The following is a 16146-nucleotide window of genomic DNA, read 5'->3' as shown; positions in this document are numbered from 1 at the left end:
TGGCAGCTCATTTCTGACAATACACAGGGATCATGCCATGTGTTTCCATGTGAAAAGGAATCATGTTCATGCTTCATTTTACTAGAATTGAGAAATAAGCCTGTGGACAATAAACATTATGAATTTCATTCTAGTCCACTCAGTGCTAGTCAAAAGCAGAATGGCAGAATCTAAACTGTTCCTGCAGACTCAGAGAAACCCAGCATGTTCAAAAAGTGTAGGTATTTGTAATGTGGGGAGTACTTGGGGTAGCAAACCAGCATACACTAAGCTGGCTTGAAATAGTTGTGCAACTCAGCCTTTCTGAGGCATTCTCGTGCTCCTGGGATTAAAATGCCGCACTTCTCTTAGCTGAGGCTAAAGCAATTACATTTGTGTTTTAGCCTTGTGCATAGTCATAGATCTTCTGTTCTGAAGCCAAAAGTTCTACCTCATTGAATGCAATAATTTATATTTAATCATTTATATGTTGGCAATTTGGATGCCCTTTTCATAGCAGTCATCTTTTCCCTTTTCTTGCAAGGAATCCTATTCGGAATAAGGGAATTTCCCTTAAAAAAGGGAAAATGTTGACAGCTATGCCTTTTCAGTAGGAAAAATGCTTGTCAACAATAAAACAAAAGACAGAAAAAGAATAACTTCTAGGGTCCTCATGTAAAAAATGGTAATCTAGAAACAAAAAGTAAAAGCTAAAATGCCATCCTACTATTTATGAATGTAACAAAGTATTTGTCAGTATTCTAGGTCATATTTTTATTTCAGTTGTGATCAGTGTGGTGTAGTGTTGGACTATGATCTGGGAGACTCCTGTTCAAATCCTGGCTGAGCCATGAAGCTCACAGGCTGCAAAGAGAATCCTTAACAAAATATTCCAACTTTGGTTTCATATGGAAGAGTAACATAGATATAAATACATTTAAAAAAAAAACTAAAATAAAATTTTAATGTGTTTCTCCAGACTCTTAACAGGCATGTTCCTGTTTATGCCTCCAGCAAGTCTGAAAAAGGCAGCAGGGATAGCCAACATGGTGCTCTCCAGCTGCTCTTCAGTTATAGTTCCCATCCACATCAGAAGGGCCCATGTTGGTTATCTCTGATATAAAGAGTAGAAGAAGTATGGAAAATAGGAAAAGGAATAGCTGTTGCTTTCCCTTTTACTTCTTCTGAAACATCCCTATTAAGGTGGGGTTTTTTAATGGTAAAGGACCCCTGCTCTTCGGCTTGTCAGTCATTCGGAAACATCCCTATATATTGCAGGGAAAAGAGAGAGGTGGGGTTTTTTTAACCTTATTGTGTGCATCCCTCCAACCCTAATCTCCCTTTAAGAATATTTACTATAAGCCAATTCCATTTCTCTCCCTGCCTCTTTTTTGTTTTTCCTCAACCAACAACCTAACACCTATTTAAACATAGATATCGCTATACAGAAAATGGTTTGTGCAGTTGTCTTCTCATATGCTATTAAAACTCAGTCTGAATTGCTAGCACATATGTCAACATGGGAAGTAGCACATAAAAGTAAGATAACTTTCATAAAGCGGTGCATCGGATGATTGTTAATGTAAACATATAGTGTCTTCCTAATTAGAATGTGTTTGGGGATAGACATTATTAGTATATAGACTCTGTTAAATCTTAATAGGGCCATTAACTTAATGAAAGCAAGAAAAAGTGTCTGTCACCATAACTTCGTAATGAACCAATTCTTTTCTTCCTTGTTAAAAAGAATCTACAGAAAATAAAAGAACATACAAAAAGGAGATGAACATTAATCATCTGGTTTAGTTCCCTAATACAGTAAAGAAAGCCAGTACTTAAGACAATGGCATGGTAGATTAGAGAGAATATATTGTTATTCTGTACAACAGGCCCTTACAAATGTTGAGTAGCATTATGTCATTATAATCACTATAATAGTTATTATTAGCTTTTAAACTGAACATTTTGTCAAAGAAAAAGTCCAATAAAAAGTATAATTCCAAATGAAAAAAGGTGGCATGTGGCAAACTAGTGAAATCATTTCGGCTTTGAGAAGTGTATCTGTGTAGCCCAAGGTGACAGAGAATGACATCAGTTGTATGAACAGAAAACATTCAGACACTGCTGGGTAGCAGAGGTGCAAGTGACCAGCAGTTAAGGCAAAATTGGATTGATGCTAGATGCTAAAGGTCATGTGCGATTACCCCCAAAAACGATAACCCTGCAGCTCCTCCTGATAACCAACTCCCATCTTGCCACAGTATTCTGCACCATCTGGAATTTCTAAACACTTTTCAAAGGCAGCTCCACACAGAGTGCATTGCATTGCAGTAACACAATCGAGATGTGAGTTGGACATGACAACCACTCACTAAATACACCCACAAGAACAGACCTTTCTGTTGTGGTTCCCCGTTTGTGGAATACTCTCACCATAGAGTCTCGCCTGTCACCATCACCTTTAGGTGCCAGGCAAAAACTTTCCTCTATAACCAGGCCTTGGGCTTTATGGCCTATTAGAAGTGGGCCAGGTGTTTTTAATGTACTGGGGTTGTTTCCTTCCCTTGGTTTTAAGGTATCCGGGGTTGGTTGTAAGTCACTTTAGGCTGCCTTGAGCAAGATAAAGCGACTAACAAGTTTTAGTAGTATAATACATGAATTAATTTCACAGAATTCAGTTTGCAATATCTTACGTCTGAGCAGTTGTCCGTTGTGGTGCTGTGCCTCAAAACTCTCCTCCAAATGGACTCTGACTATTCCCCCTTCTCTGCTTTTTCCACTGGTGACTTAAAGCATTTGAATATTATGTTGTATTGTGGTATACTGGGGTGGGGAGTATCTATGTTTTATCTGCTGGTTGTGTGGTGCAATTGAAACCATGGTTACTCAGAAGTCAGCAACATGGAGCTCATTAGGCCTTACTCCGTTGTGCACTATTCTTTAACGCTGACTTGATTTCACTGTTGCTTTTAGCTCAGCGTTTCATTTTGAACACTCCAACATTGGGGCCAGAATAGTAGCTTACCTTAATAATAATAATAATAATAATCATAAACAAATGCGCAGGTCTTAAAACAGTTTACTTGAGACCATATACACATGAGACCTTCATACACATATCTATTCCAGAATAACTTGATTGAATAGTGTCACCTTTTCATTTCAGAGACATGAATCATGCTAGAATTTCCTGTATTTAAATATGTATGACTTCCTGAATGGTTTAAATAGTTATGAATATCCCATACCATTTTGGGCACCTTCTTTCTGACATCCAGATTGTGAAAAGACCATGTCGGGAGCTCTGTGTGCACTGCAGGGCTTCAGGACAAACTCTGAAAATGTTTTGAAATGAGGCTGTTTACACAGTAATGTTCCTATATACCTTTTATCACAATTTTATGAGAATAGCATGTGCTATTATTATCACTTTGCTTTGTAAAATGTATTTGCAAAACTAAATTTGTCTAGCTTATAAAGCAATGTAACTGAAGTTAGATGAATAGCGTTAGCTGGTTGCCCAAAGTAGAGTAAACATATTTATTACAGTAAACAGGAAAGGGGATAATTAAAAGCAATAAAACACTGAAGGGCTATGAGAAAAGTTTAAGGCAGCAATATATTTAAAAGCCTGCAGGAAAAATTTCTAAAATGTTTTAAAAGGACGTTTCCATATCTTAGATTCACCTATCCGAGACCCGGTCCCCATAAAACAGGCATTTTCCCCCATATTTTTTTAAAGGAGGTATTTGTGAAATGTTATTTGCTATTTGTTAACACTGCAATTTCAGAAATTAAAGTATGAAGAATGTGGATGCAGTCTACATAGCTAAATTGGTTACAAGTTGATTACAGGTTCTGGTGGATTGAGTGGACAAGACTAATAGTGGGTCTTACAGCCAAGAAGGCAGTTTCTGCTTGTGCTGTAGAGGGAAGTGAAGGACAGATGGGGCTTGTCAACCTGGGAAGGTAGCCCATCCGGGAGAAGGAATACTCGAAAGGCTTTGGAGTCAACCCTACACAAATCCAGAGTGTAGTCTCTAAGACAGTTGGATTGCATCTTGTACGCTCCTTGCAGCAGCAACTGCAACAAATACACCTTTTTGCCACTAATAGGCAATCTTATGTTGATCCTAGTAATTATGCATTACTGTCCATAGCTTTCCATAGTAACAGGTATGCAGATGTTTCAGGGAGACCAGCTAAAAGTGTAAATCCATACTAAGCAGGCGTTCTTTGCTGCATAGACCCATTGCATAGAATTTACACTATTACTGAAATGGTATATATTTGTTAAGAGCTCCGTTATCCTAAGGAGAGCAATTTCGGTTATTGTCGTAGAACTTACTCGAAAGAAAGGTTCATGGAAACAAGTGGGATTACTTTCAAATAATTTATTTAGACAGCAATCTGCACTGCTGGGGCTCGTGGTGTTCGGATGCTGGGCTCCACTGGCAAAGGGGCTGTGCTTCGATTGTATAAGCCCCAACATACTCCTTTGGTCCAGGATGACCAAGTATAACATTCCTAAAAGCTGAGAAGCTAGAGAACTGGGGAACTTTTAAGTCTGAGGGCTGCATTCCCTTGTGACAAAACTTCGAAATGCCGCATACCAATGTTGCTGAGGGGCAAAAGTGGACAGATCAATGGATGTGACTCTTTGTATAGTAGCTATGCAAAGGTCAGAGGCTTCTACACATTTTCACATCACTTCATCCAGGCAAGCAAGAAACATTACCACAGTTCAATGACACATTCCAACCAGGCATTCATGGATAGTGTGGAACATAGCTGTGAGGTGTGTGGTCTCTGGGGAGCAGTTCCCCACCACTGGGCTAGAGTTTGGGCCTTGTACTCCTCATATACTCAATTACCCTAACTTGTGCTTCCATATACTTGTACATTTCTAAAACACTTCTAATTACATGACTTTCTTGCAAAGCCAGCTACTAATATTAAGGTTCACATAATGTTAAGCCAGTCTTTCCAGGGAAGGTCTTCTCAACAACTGCATACAACTCGTAGAATCTTTCACCCTTCGTTTATTATGGTCTATTGAACATGAAGCATAGAAGACCCCAGGTTCCACATCTGTGATACGAAGAAGGATGATAAATGGGCATGGTGTCTCTCAACACCCAATTCTCGCTAAGACCTCCTGTGAACTGAAGTTTAGTCAAAGGAAAACCACTAGCAAAACTTGTGTAAATGTTTACTGAGCCTTCCCAGGAGCTGGAATCGAATCCAATTGCCCCTAAAAGGCAACACGGTATACCAAGGAAGCTGTCGATTTATTTTGCGGCCTGCTTCAGTTTGCAGGGTTGCAGCAACTATATAGCTCAGCAACAGTGATGGAAGCTGTCTGCATTAACAGCAACACAGAGATAATTATGCAACTCCTTTCTATGAATACAGTGCTAGAATTGTGTACCGTGCTGCAGATACCATTTAAATTGGAAAGTATTATCAGACAATCCTAATGCACATATAAAACTAATAATGCCCATTCCCTTTCCCAAACAAGTTGAGCCCTGCTGTCACATCACATTTGTCACCGAGTGGTAATACTAAGAACAAAATCATGTTATATAATAACAATTTGATAGTGAAGGCGAAGCCTTTGTGAAGAGCCATCATTTCCCTTTCACAGCAAAATACAAAAACTGCTCCAAGGACACTCTTTTGTGGTGGGAGGGGAAAGCTTCACCAAGAAATGCAATTATACATAGCCTGCATACAATTGCAACAGCATGCTTCTTTCATACCACCTTCTCTAAGATAACTGAAGCTCCAGATATCATGCAAAAATGCATTAATGAAAGCTTAGACCGTAAAAAGCAGTGCATCCCTTAGTCATGACAGTACACTCAAGTTTGAACACTTAATTGTTGCCTCAAGCAGTGTGACATAAATGTCATTCCCCCCCCCCTCCCAATAAGGTGTAACGAATCAGAATGCCTTGGAATGATTAGTTTAATAGGTTGTTGATTTAAATAGCGCTCTAATTCTAGCCTTAACACATTTCTCTAGTCAGCCCCTTTTACTGGTGAGCAGATCATTTAATACTTTATGCCACTTCCAGCTGCCTGTTGTGGACGAGTCTTCTCCCTGAAAATTGTTTTCTCTGAGGCTCTAACATAGCTCTTTTCTCTGTGATATTCTGAAGCAAAAAGATTTCCACCTTCAAGGTTTACTCTGAAAGTGTATCATACACACCTAATTTAAATAATTAAAGGGGTTTTTTTGTAAGTGAAAAAATACATAGAATAACAGTGTTTTGGAAGACTGGTTTTTTTGCTTGAGATAGAAGGAACTAGCAATGAATAAGCCCCTTTGTGTGTCAAAGTTTGATTTCGTTTTTCTCATATTCACTATTTACTTTCTTCTTGGAGTGTTTTGCATTTTGTCATGACTAATTTCTAAGGGAAATCTTAGCAAAGTTTGCTAAGAAATGGTATGTACACACACACACACACACACACACACACACACACAAACCTCCTTTCTTTCCTGTAACTTCACTTTCCTTAAATCTCTTCTCTGGAAGTCTTGAAATGTACTTTCTCTTTCACAGTTTGTTTGGGTACCTGTTTAAGGGTGTTAGGTAAAGGTAAAGGGACCCTTGACAGTTAAGTCCAGTCGCGAACAAATCTGGGGTTGCGGTATGCATCTCGCATTACAGGCCAAGGGAGCTGGCGTTTGTCCGCTCTGCAGACAGTTTATCTAAGTCATGTGGCCAGCATGACTAAGCCGCTTCTGGTGCAACAGAACACCAACAGCAGAGCAGCGCATGGAAGCGCCGTTTACCTTCCCGCCAAAGCGGTACTTATTAATCTACTTGCACTTTTGGGTGTGCTTTCGAACTGCTAGGTTGGCAGGAGCTGGGACCGAGCAACAGGAGCTCACCCCGTCGCGGGGATTCAAACCGCCGACCACAACGCCACCTGCATCCCTTTAAGGGTGTTATCCATCCTTAATAAGTAGCTCTACATAGATTTGGGAATTACTTTAGGATTATTTGGGGGAATGCTGTAGAATCAGCATGAATCATTCGGTACCTGTTTTTTTCCGGGTATGTATTTTTACTTGCTGATCGTTATTTCTCATTTTCCTTCTGTGCTGCTTTTAGCCCATCTGTAGCATGCATGCATGAAGAGCAGCACAGGAACAATGGGGACACAATACAGTGGTACCTCGGGTTACATACGCTTCAGGTTACAGACTCCGCTAACCCAGAAATAGTACCTCGGGTTAAGAACTTTGCTTCAGGATGAGAACAGAAATCGTGCTCCGGCGGCACGGCGGCAGCAGGAGGCCCCATTAGCTAAAGTGGTGCTTCAGGTTAAGAACAGTTTCAGGTTAAGAACGGACCTCCGGAATGAATTAAGTACTTAACCCGAGGTACCACTGTACATGGTGGTACAGCTCACATGTAACACTAAGGTGAATGGTTGTGCATTTACTCATAGCAGAAATTGTAGCGGCTTCAATGCTTTCCCAGCCCTGCTGCTTTCGTGCTCCCTAGGGCTAAGGTGTTATAGCCAAACCTGGAGTTGTGGTTTGTCTTGTTGTGGTTTATTTGGAGCGAGTTAAATCACAAGCCCAGCTTCAAATCTAATGCTAAACCAATCTATGGGTTCGCTCTGGATATCAGGACGTAAGGGAGGAGCTAAGTGGCTACAATTTTTGTGTTGAGTAGCCTCATACTCATTTAAGCCATGGTTTGGCTTAGCATTACATGCAAACTGGATCACAGTCAATAGCTTTTGCTTCTTGGCGTACTAAAGTGAAAAAAATCACATTGATGGCAGTACATCTTAAAGCATTTGGGGGGAAAGTGTAATGCAACAGAAAGGGAAATGATCTACTAATTGGGGATACAATCTGGAATCAGTTTTTCCCCTATTCTCTTTTCTCTCTTTTTGTTCAAGGAGGGGAGGGTAATTATGTTCAAGTTCTTCTCAGATTTTACTCGATTGATGACCACAGTCATACAGAATAAGCAGCAAACTAAACACTGAGACATCTTAGTTCTACCCTTGTTTGGCGTTAGCCAAAAAACAGAAGTAAGGTGAATTTATACTTGGCCTCACAGGAATATTGTGGCCTTGGTTGGTTTTATTTCTAATAACTGCTTGTATTTTGCTTGTGGTGATGAAACCCATGGAATGTTTGTGAGCTGAACTGTTCAACTTAGTCCAGGCATTCAGTGTTAAACTTTCCAGGAAGCAAACGTATCAGAAACTTCACAGAGGAGACATGGAAATAGGAGATAGGTAGGTGCTTTGAGCATAGCTGAAATCACTTAAGGTATGGGCGAGCAATCTTGTGACTGGCCTGGGTGTGGGATGAATTGTGATAATGCCTCTTGGTTTCCTGGATTAGAGAGGTATATGCATATGCACCTCTGACTTTTGCAGGGCTGGAAATATAGAAAGGTAAGAGTCACAACCATTTTGCCACTCAGTTTTTGCCTCTGGCCTGCCCACCACTGCCTTGTGGCCCCTGGAATACTACAGATGCACTAAGATAATGCTCAGGCCAAAAATTTTTCCCTGGCCCTAACATCAGAAATAGCTTGGTGCTATGAGGGGACTGAAATAGGTGTCTGATGAAGTGACAGGCAAGCTATATAAAAAAAAAGTGAGGAAAAGAGGGCTGAAAGCAGAGCCTAGGAACAAGCAGGACTGTGCACTGTTGGCATGAAGGAAGTGGACAGGCAAAAGGGAGGATTGGCAAGCTGGGAACTCTAGGCCATAGAGCATCAGGTTGTTAGCTTTACTCATCTGAACAGGGTTTTGTCAGTAGTTGCTTCAAAAGTCACTGCAGCATTGTGACTGGATAACCTGAACGAGAGACAACAGCAATCTGTTGGGGGGAGAGATCACAGTTCTACTTTTACATACAGTGGTACCTTGTGTTACAGACAATTCAGATTACAGATGCTTCAGGTTACAGACTCCGCTAGCCCAGAAAGAATACCTCGGGTTAAGAACTTTGCTTCAGGATGAGAACAGAAATCGCATGGCGGCGGCGGCAGGAGTCTCCATTAGCTAAAGTGGTACCTCAGCTTAAGAACAGACCTCCAGAACGAATTAAGTTCTTAACCCGAGGTACCACTGTACTCATGAAATTAACTAGCTAGTTCCTTGGCTGCAGGCGCCAAATCATTATGCAGCCAGAGCCTCAGGATTTTGACAATTGCAGGGGGTTGCCCATGCCCTAACACCCTGCCACAAACAAATCCATTACTAAAACGATTAAGTAGGATCACCAACTACTTGAATGACTTAGGAATTATTTGTTATTCCTTAGAGACAGATAGTATGTGGTTTCCTTCTTTTATGAACAGCATCAATGAAATTGCCTTCTCACTTTTAATCCACTCCAGCTTTATCTCACTGTTTTCTTACATCTAAACTGCAAGCTTGTACCTAATATCTAACTATGTGGTGTTCATTTTCCACTCATTCATTTTATAGCAAACCTTTAGTAATGAGATTTCTAGCTGAATGCAGATCTAGAGAGGCTGGAGCTGATGGTCCTCTTGTTGGCATAATAGCCCAAATCCAAATCCAATGTAGCTATAACTAATGAACAGCAGCAAATAAAGGACCTGGCTTGGCAAGACTAAAAGGTAAAGGTAAAGGGACCCCTGACCGTTAGGACCAGTTGCGAACGACTCTGGGGTTGCGGCGCTCATCTCGCTTTATTGGCCAAGGGAGCCGGTGTACGGCTTCCGGGTCATGTGGCCAGCATGACTTAGCCGCTTCTGGCAAACCAGAGCAGCGCACGGAAATGCCATTTACCTTCCCGCCGGATTTATTTACTTGCACCTATTTATTTACTTGCACTGTGACATGCTTTCAAATTGCTAGGTTGGCAGGAGCAGGGACTGAGCAACAGGAGCTCAGCCTGTCGCGGGGATTCGAACCACTGACCTTCCGATCGGCAAGCCCTAGGCTCAGAGTAATTACTACTCAGAGTAATTGCTCTGTGTCTAAAATTAATTTCTACCCAACCTGTTGTGCTATGTTGTTCTTTTATGTGATAATTTCATAAACAAAATTTAAGAGTGGGCGAAAAATATAATTTATATTCATTTGGAAAATAATTACAAAAAATTCCACTTGCATATAATTGCATGCATGTATCTTTCCTCCCCAAGTGATGGGTTTTCTTAGGTGAACAGTAGGTCTTCCCCAGCAGTCATTTTGTAACATTTTCTTTACCAAGCTTGTATACAAAGTCATTTGAGCAGCTCTTGTGCCAGCCTAGTTGTGTTCCCAAAATGTCCCATGGTTGGGACTGCAGTAGCCATGTTTGGCTACTGTCAGGGAGGATGCTGCCCATTAAGTCCAGTCATGGGCAACTCTAGAGTTGGGGCGCTCATCTCGCTTTACTAGCCGAGGGAGCCGGCGTTTGTCTGCAGACAGTTTTTCCAGATCATGTGGCCAGCATGACTAAGCTGCTTCTGGCGAAATGAGAGCAGCACATGGAAACACTGTTAACCTTTCCACCGGAGTGGTACATATTTATCTACTTGCACTTTTTTGGTGTGCTTTCGAACTGGTAGGTTGGCAGGAGCAGGGACCGAGCAACGGGAGCTCACCCCATTGCGGGGATTTGAACCGCTGACCTTCTGATCGGCAAGCTCTAAGCTCTGTGGTTTAGACCACAGCGCCACCCATGGGGGAAGGATCAGATCATGTGGAAAATGAACATAATATTTTAGCCACAGTTGATTCATTTTCAGCTTTGAATTCTTGTAAAAAAGTGCCCCTAGAAATTCTGTTGTTGCATCCATAATCTAGGTTCAAGGTGCCATTTTGCTCCTGGCTTTCATATCTCTCTTTCTACCGCTGATTGGAATTCTAACCAAAGTATGACTCTCCTCTCCTTTCATATAATAAGTATGTGACTCTCCTCTCTTTTCAATAAGTATGTGACTTCTTTGTTTTTGATCAATTTTCAATTCTAGGTAACAGTAATTCTGATTTCAGCACATTACTGCATGAACTGAGTCTCCAAGAAGTACAGTGCCATATGCCAGCTGTGCATTAATAATATATTCTTATTGTGATTAATATTTATGCATTTATTGGGGTGGGGCAGAAATTGATGAAGTCTGCACCATGCCTTGAATCCTCATGACAAGCTGCTCTGTTATATGTGGAAGCTAGTTTCATGTGGTGTTTCTATCATGTGAATCATTGCCATGTTCCACCGTCGTAAATAGACCTAGTGGATTAAATATGAACCAAATCATTTTATTTTCAAGTTTCTGACCAAGCTCTTGTTTGCCTTTGAACTTGTAGGGATGACTTGTCAAGCCAGAACATCCTACACAGAAGATGAAGTTCTTTGGGGCCATCGTTTCTTCCCTGTTATTTCCTTAGAGGAAGGATTCTTCAAAGTAGACTATTCCCAGTTCCATGCAACGTTTGAAGTCCCTACAGCACCTTACAGTGTGAAAGAACAGGAAGAAATGCTCCTTATGTCCTCCCCATTAATAGCACCAGCTGTAAGTAACAGTAAAGAAAGAAATAATTCTGTAGAATGTCTAGATGGCATAGATGACATTGGTACAAAGCTACCGTCAAAACTGCAGAAAATGACTGGAAGGGATGACTTTCCTAAAAAACTGCTGAGGATGAGTTCTACCACTTCGGAAAAAGCCTACAGCATGGGGGACCTACCTTTGAAACTCCAGCGAATAAGTTCTGTCCCTGGCAACTCAGAAGAGAAACTGGTATCTAAAACCACAAAAATGTTGTCAGATCCTATGAGCCAGTCTATGGCAGACTTGCCACCGAAACTTCAAAGATTATCCGGAGGAGGAGGAGGAGGTAGAATGGAAGGAAACCTCCCCCCAAAACTGAGGAAAATGAATTCTGATCGGTTTACATAACATGAACAGACATATTAGGTATTATTTCAAGTTTGAATTGCCATTCAATCCAATTGAGCAGGAAAGCAAACACGTTGAAAATTGCATTTGATGACTGGTTTTCCTTAAGAGTTACATGCACTCTGGGACAACTGTATTCCCCCAAATTAAGGACTCTTGTTGAATTATACAATAAAACACATGAACTTCAGTATAGGACCATATGAAAGCTAACAAGCTAATATTAATCGGCATGTAATATCACCACAAGCATGCAATAATAGTGTGCAAATTTTGCATATAGTTTTATGGCATGGTTCTTACTATATTTATACTGTATATTATGGGCGGGGAGTGTAAATGGGGTGTTATTCTCCTATATTTCTTAAGCGTTAAGTAGTAGATAAAACATCCAAGTGGGTTACTAACAGGGCAGGTTATACATTTGTTTATAATGGGCACAATCCAGCCAAAGTTAAACATTTGAGGCATGATCCATCTGCCCATTGCAATCTTCCCAGCCTCTCAGCATGTGGAGAGGTCATCTGCTGCCAAGCCTCCTTCCCTTTCCCCACCCCCTGTAGGTGGAGAACTATGCAGAAGTGCACATAAAGGACAATTTGGAGCAGTCGCTTTCTTAAAATTTAAGTAAGACCTTAGATGGCTTCTATTTCCATCAATGGGAATTATAAATGTTTCATGTTGGCTGAATCGTGCCCAGTACCTTTTTACTCTCCTGATGTAAACTGTGATGTTTTGTTCAGACAGTTAAAGTGCATGTTTCTTTGTTAGATTCAGGCTATCAGTATTAGGAATAATGAACACCAATACTTTTAGCCTTAATCTCCGAACTTTATTGTTTATTTTTAACAGTTTCCTCCACTTCTTTGGGAGGGAGAGCTACAGGGATCCCTGAACCCATGCTTTATATTAAACAAAAAAAAGTGCAATGGGCTTAATGCGTGCAAAATAAGGACAGGTTTCCATTTTAGACACAGTGCATAAAAACCCAAAGAATGTAAGAGTGATAGGTGCTTAGAATCATAGAACTGTAGCGTTGGAAGGGGCCATGAGGGTCATCTAGTCCAACCCCCTGCAATGCAGGAATCTTTCATCCAATGTGGGGCTCAAACCCACAACCCTGGGAGATTAAGAGTCTCATCCTCTACTGACAGCTTGAATAATATGAAACAAGCTCTAAGAGTGAAGTAAAGTTCAAAAAGAGATATATTTTCTTGATTTATTATGCTGATTGCTTCATCTTGCCTAAATCACCAATCCCCTACTGGGGATTGTAGTGCTTTTGACTACATCTTCCACCATCCCTGACTATTGGCCATGCTGCCTGGGGCTTATGGTAGTTGTAGTCCAAAATATGTAGTGGCGCCTGCCCTGTGGAACGCCCTCCCCTCAGATGTCAAAGAGATAAACAACTACCTGACATTAAGAAGACATCTTTAATGTGTGACATCTTAGTGTATTTTTGGTCTTTGTGGAAGCCGCCCAGATTGGCTGGGGAAACACAGCCAGATGGGTGGGGTACAAATAATAAAATTATTATTATTATTATTATTATTATTATTATTATTATTATTATTATTTTATTATTATTATTTATTAGTGGAGGGCACCAGTTTGGAAAAGGCTGCACTTAAGTAGATTATTATTCTTTCCATAACTAGTACAAGGCTCCGAAGAACAAGTTAGAATAAAAGTTGGATTTAGACAACTGGGAGCCTCTCAGTAACTGCTTAACGTGTAGCATCTAAAATCCTGGGAGAAGTGTTTGATTTTAACAATGGTAGCCAGTGTAGTGTTCTCAAGATGTTGGGCTACAACTTTCATCACCCCTGATCATTGGCACGCTGGCCGCGATGGTGAAAGTTTTAGTCCAGGCATCCCCAAACACGGCCCTCCAGCTGTTTTGGGACTACAATTCCCATCATCCCTGACCACTGGTCCTCTTAGCTAGGGATGATGGGAGTTGTAGTCCCAAAACAGCTGGATGGCAGAGTTTGGGGATGCCTGTTGTAGTCAAAAATCGTCAGAAGAGCACTATTAGCTACCCCTGCCTGTAACTATGAAAGCATGGTTTATGGTTTTGCCTAGCATTATCACCATTTCACTGCCACAAAGGGTAAGTATTTCACTGTCTATTGCAAGGCTCCTGGTCATCTGAATCTACCTGGAAGGGTTTTCTTTTTATGATGGCTACTGCATTAAGGTGTGTAGCCTTGTTAGTTTAGGGTGCTTTCTCACACTACCAACCTTGCCTTGTGAGGCAATAATTATCAGATAAATTAAAGCAGAGGAAGATAAATGGTGACTATGTGCCAAGACTGCATCATCAAAAATATTGCATAGTTAGCATCCGTTCTATAATGACCCTGGGCCTCTCCCATTTGGTGCACAAAAATGATTTTTTTTTTAAAGCACCTTTTTAGCCCAGTCCAAAGCTGACATTATCTGCTAGCAGAATAGGCAAGCTCAGGAGTAACGATCCGAAGTCATACAGTGAGGAGCCATCGATGTTGCTACACCAGTACTGATCCCTTGCGCTTGCTTCTGCGTGCCAGTGTAGCAGCCAAAATGATGCTGAAAGTATCAGGAGAATGGTAACAAATTTTGCACATCACCTTTCTTGTAATAAATAGGAAATTAAGTCAGAGGTTCCTGGCAGGAGACAGAATTGCATAGGAAATTTCATTTTCCATTCAGATGCGGAATGGAAATTCAGAGGAAATTTCATTTTCCAGGGTTGGGATTTTTTAATTCCACCTAATAAAGAAATCAGTGGTTGAGATGGGGGTTCACGCAATGCTGAAAAGCAGCATTGATGGGTGCACAGAAGCCAGGATGAAGAATTCTTGGAGGCCCAACAGATACTGTCATGATCTGTGGAATTTCAACAGAAACCCAACCATAATGGCGGTAGGGGCACCAATAGGAGGTGTTTCTGCCAATTCCTATTTAGGAGAAACTTAGCTATAAAAGCACAAGCCTTTTATTCTTTGAAATCTTAGACAAGGCAAAATATAGCACTGAGCTCTTAGGGGTTTTTCCCCCCTAGTTAACAAGAATCTTGCATGTTCAATTGTTTTGTGAAATTCATATAATTCTGAAGCATTAGTGTTCATTAATCGCCTGGAAGTCATAAGCTGAACCTCCCCTGCACTGAGACAAGAGCCACAGTCCTAAGAATAGGATTGCTAATTGGAGTAATACAAGTAGCCCATAATATATAGCCTACAATAATTCCGTTTACAGTGTGCTGCACACATAAGACATCAGGGATCAAGGTGAATCATGCCAGAGGTGCCTGTCGGACCAGGAAAATGTTTAATAAAACCCAGCTGGCTTAATTATAGAAATTGTTCTACATGCTATGGGGAAAGACAAATAAATGAGATTATCTGGCCAAGGGCAAAACTTTCCCAATAATATATTGCCCTTGCTTTTCATGCTTGGGGCTTGACTGATCATCTTAAGTACCAAAACAAAAACTCTGCTATTGATATCAATGCATGATCTTTAGCCAGTATTCAAAGAGACACACCAGGTGATCCCAAGGGCTTGCGTCCAACTAGAATAAAAGTTCACTGCCTCTGCCCTCTTTTCAGTTGCAGATCCCGATTTTAAAATTGGTCTCAGTTTGCCAAAATATGAAATGAGGGAATGCAGCAAGAGAAACAGAAGTACAGTGCTAGCTGTGTGGCTATTCAGATCTAGATCTTACTCTGCTGTCATGGGGTAGATCTGAAAGAAAATGACAACAAATTCAGAACACAGCAAATTTCCGTGATCTGTACAGTGGAACCTTGAGTTGTGGACGTAATCCATCCCGGAGGCACGTCCGCAACTCGAAGCGATCACATCCAGAAGCGCTGCGTCTGCGCATGCACGCGGTGCGAATTAGCACTTCTGCACATTTGCGACCAGTGAAACCCAGAAGTAACCATTCCGGTACTTCCAGGTTGCCGCAGGACGCAACTTGAAAAGACGTAGCCTGAAGCAGACGCAACATGAGGTATACCAGTTTTTAAATGGCAAACATTTAGTTTGCTTTTAATTTGGACTTGTATTTATAATGTTGAAAAATAAAGGAAATGTTAGATTTTTATTTTTTGCAAATAATATTAAGAGAATTTGCCTGACCATTGCTTTGAGCCCAAATGCGACATAGATGGGAATTGTCTTTTACATCCTGGAGAAAAGGTTTTGTGCTGATTATCTGAACTGAGCAATTTTTATTTGTTTAAAGTACAGTACTACAAACA

General features: G+C 40.9%; 1 protein-coding gene across 3 annotated transcripts in view; it reads left to right on the top strand.

Annotated features, from left to right (window-relative positions):
• The window catches only part of KCNJ3 (potassium inwardly rectifying channel subfamily J member 3), a 109042-nt gene extending 95985 nt beyond the window's left edge, over positions 1–13057 (top strand). For all 3 annotated transcript variants that reach the window (XM_083579307.1, XM_083579306.1, XM_083579305.1), the window contains one exon: positions 11298–13057. In XM_083579307.1, the coding sequence (XP_083435433.1) occupies positions 11298–11890 (593 nt within the window). In that variant the 3' untranslated portion in view covers positions 11891–13057. The remainder of the gene's footprint in view (positions 1–11297) is intronic.
• Positions 13058–16146: the final 3089 nt, after the last annotated feature.

The sequence above is a fragment of the Podarcis filfolensis genome (genome assembly GCF_964270895.1).
Source record: "Podarcis filfolensis genome assembly, chromosome: 1".
NCBI lineage: Eukaryota > Metazoa > Chordata > Lepidosauria > Squamata > Lacertidae > Podarcis > Podarcis filfolensis.
The sequence above is the reverse complement of the archived record's forward strand: the minus strand, read 5'-3'. Positions and strand labels throughout refer to the sequence as shown.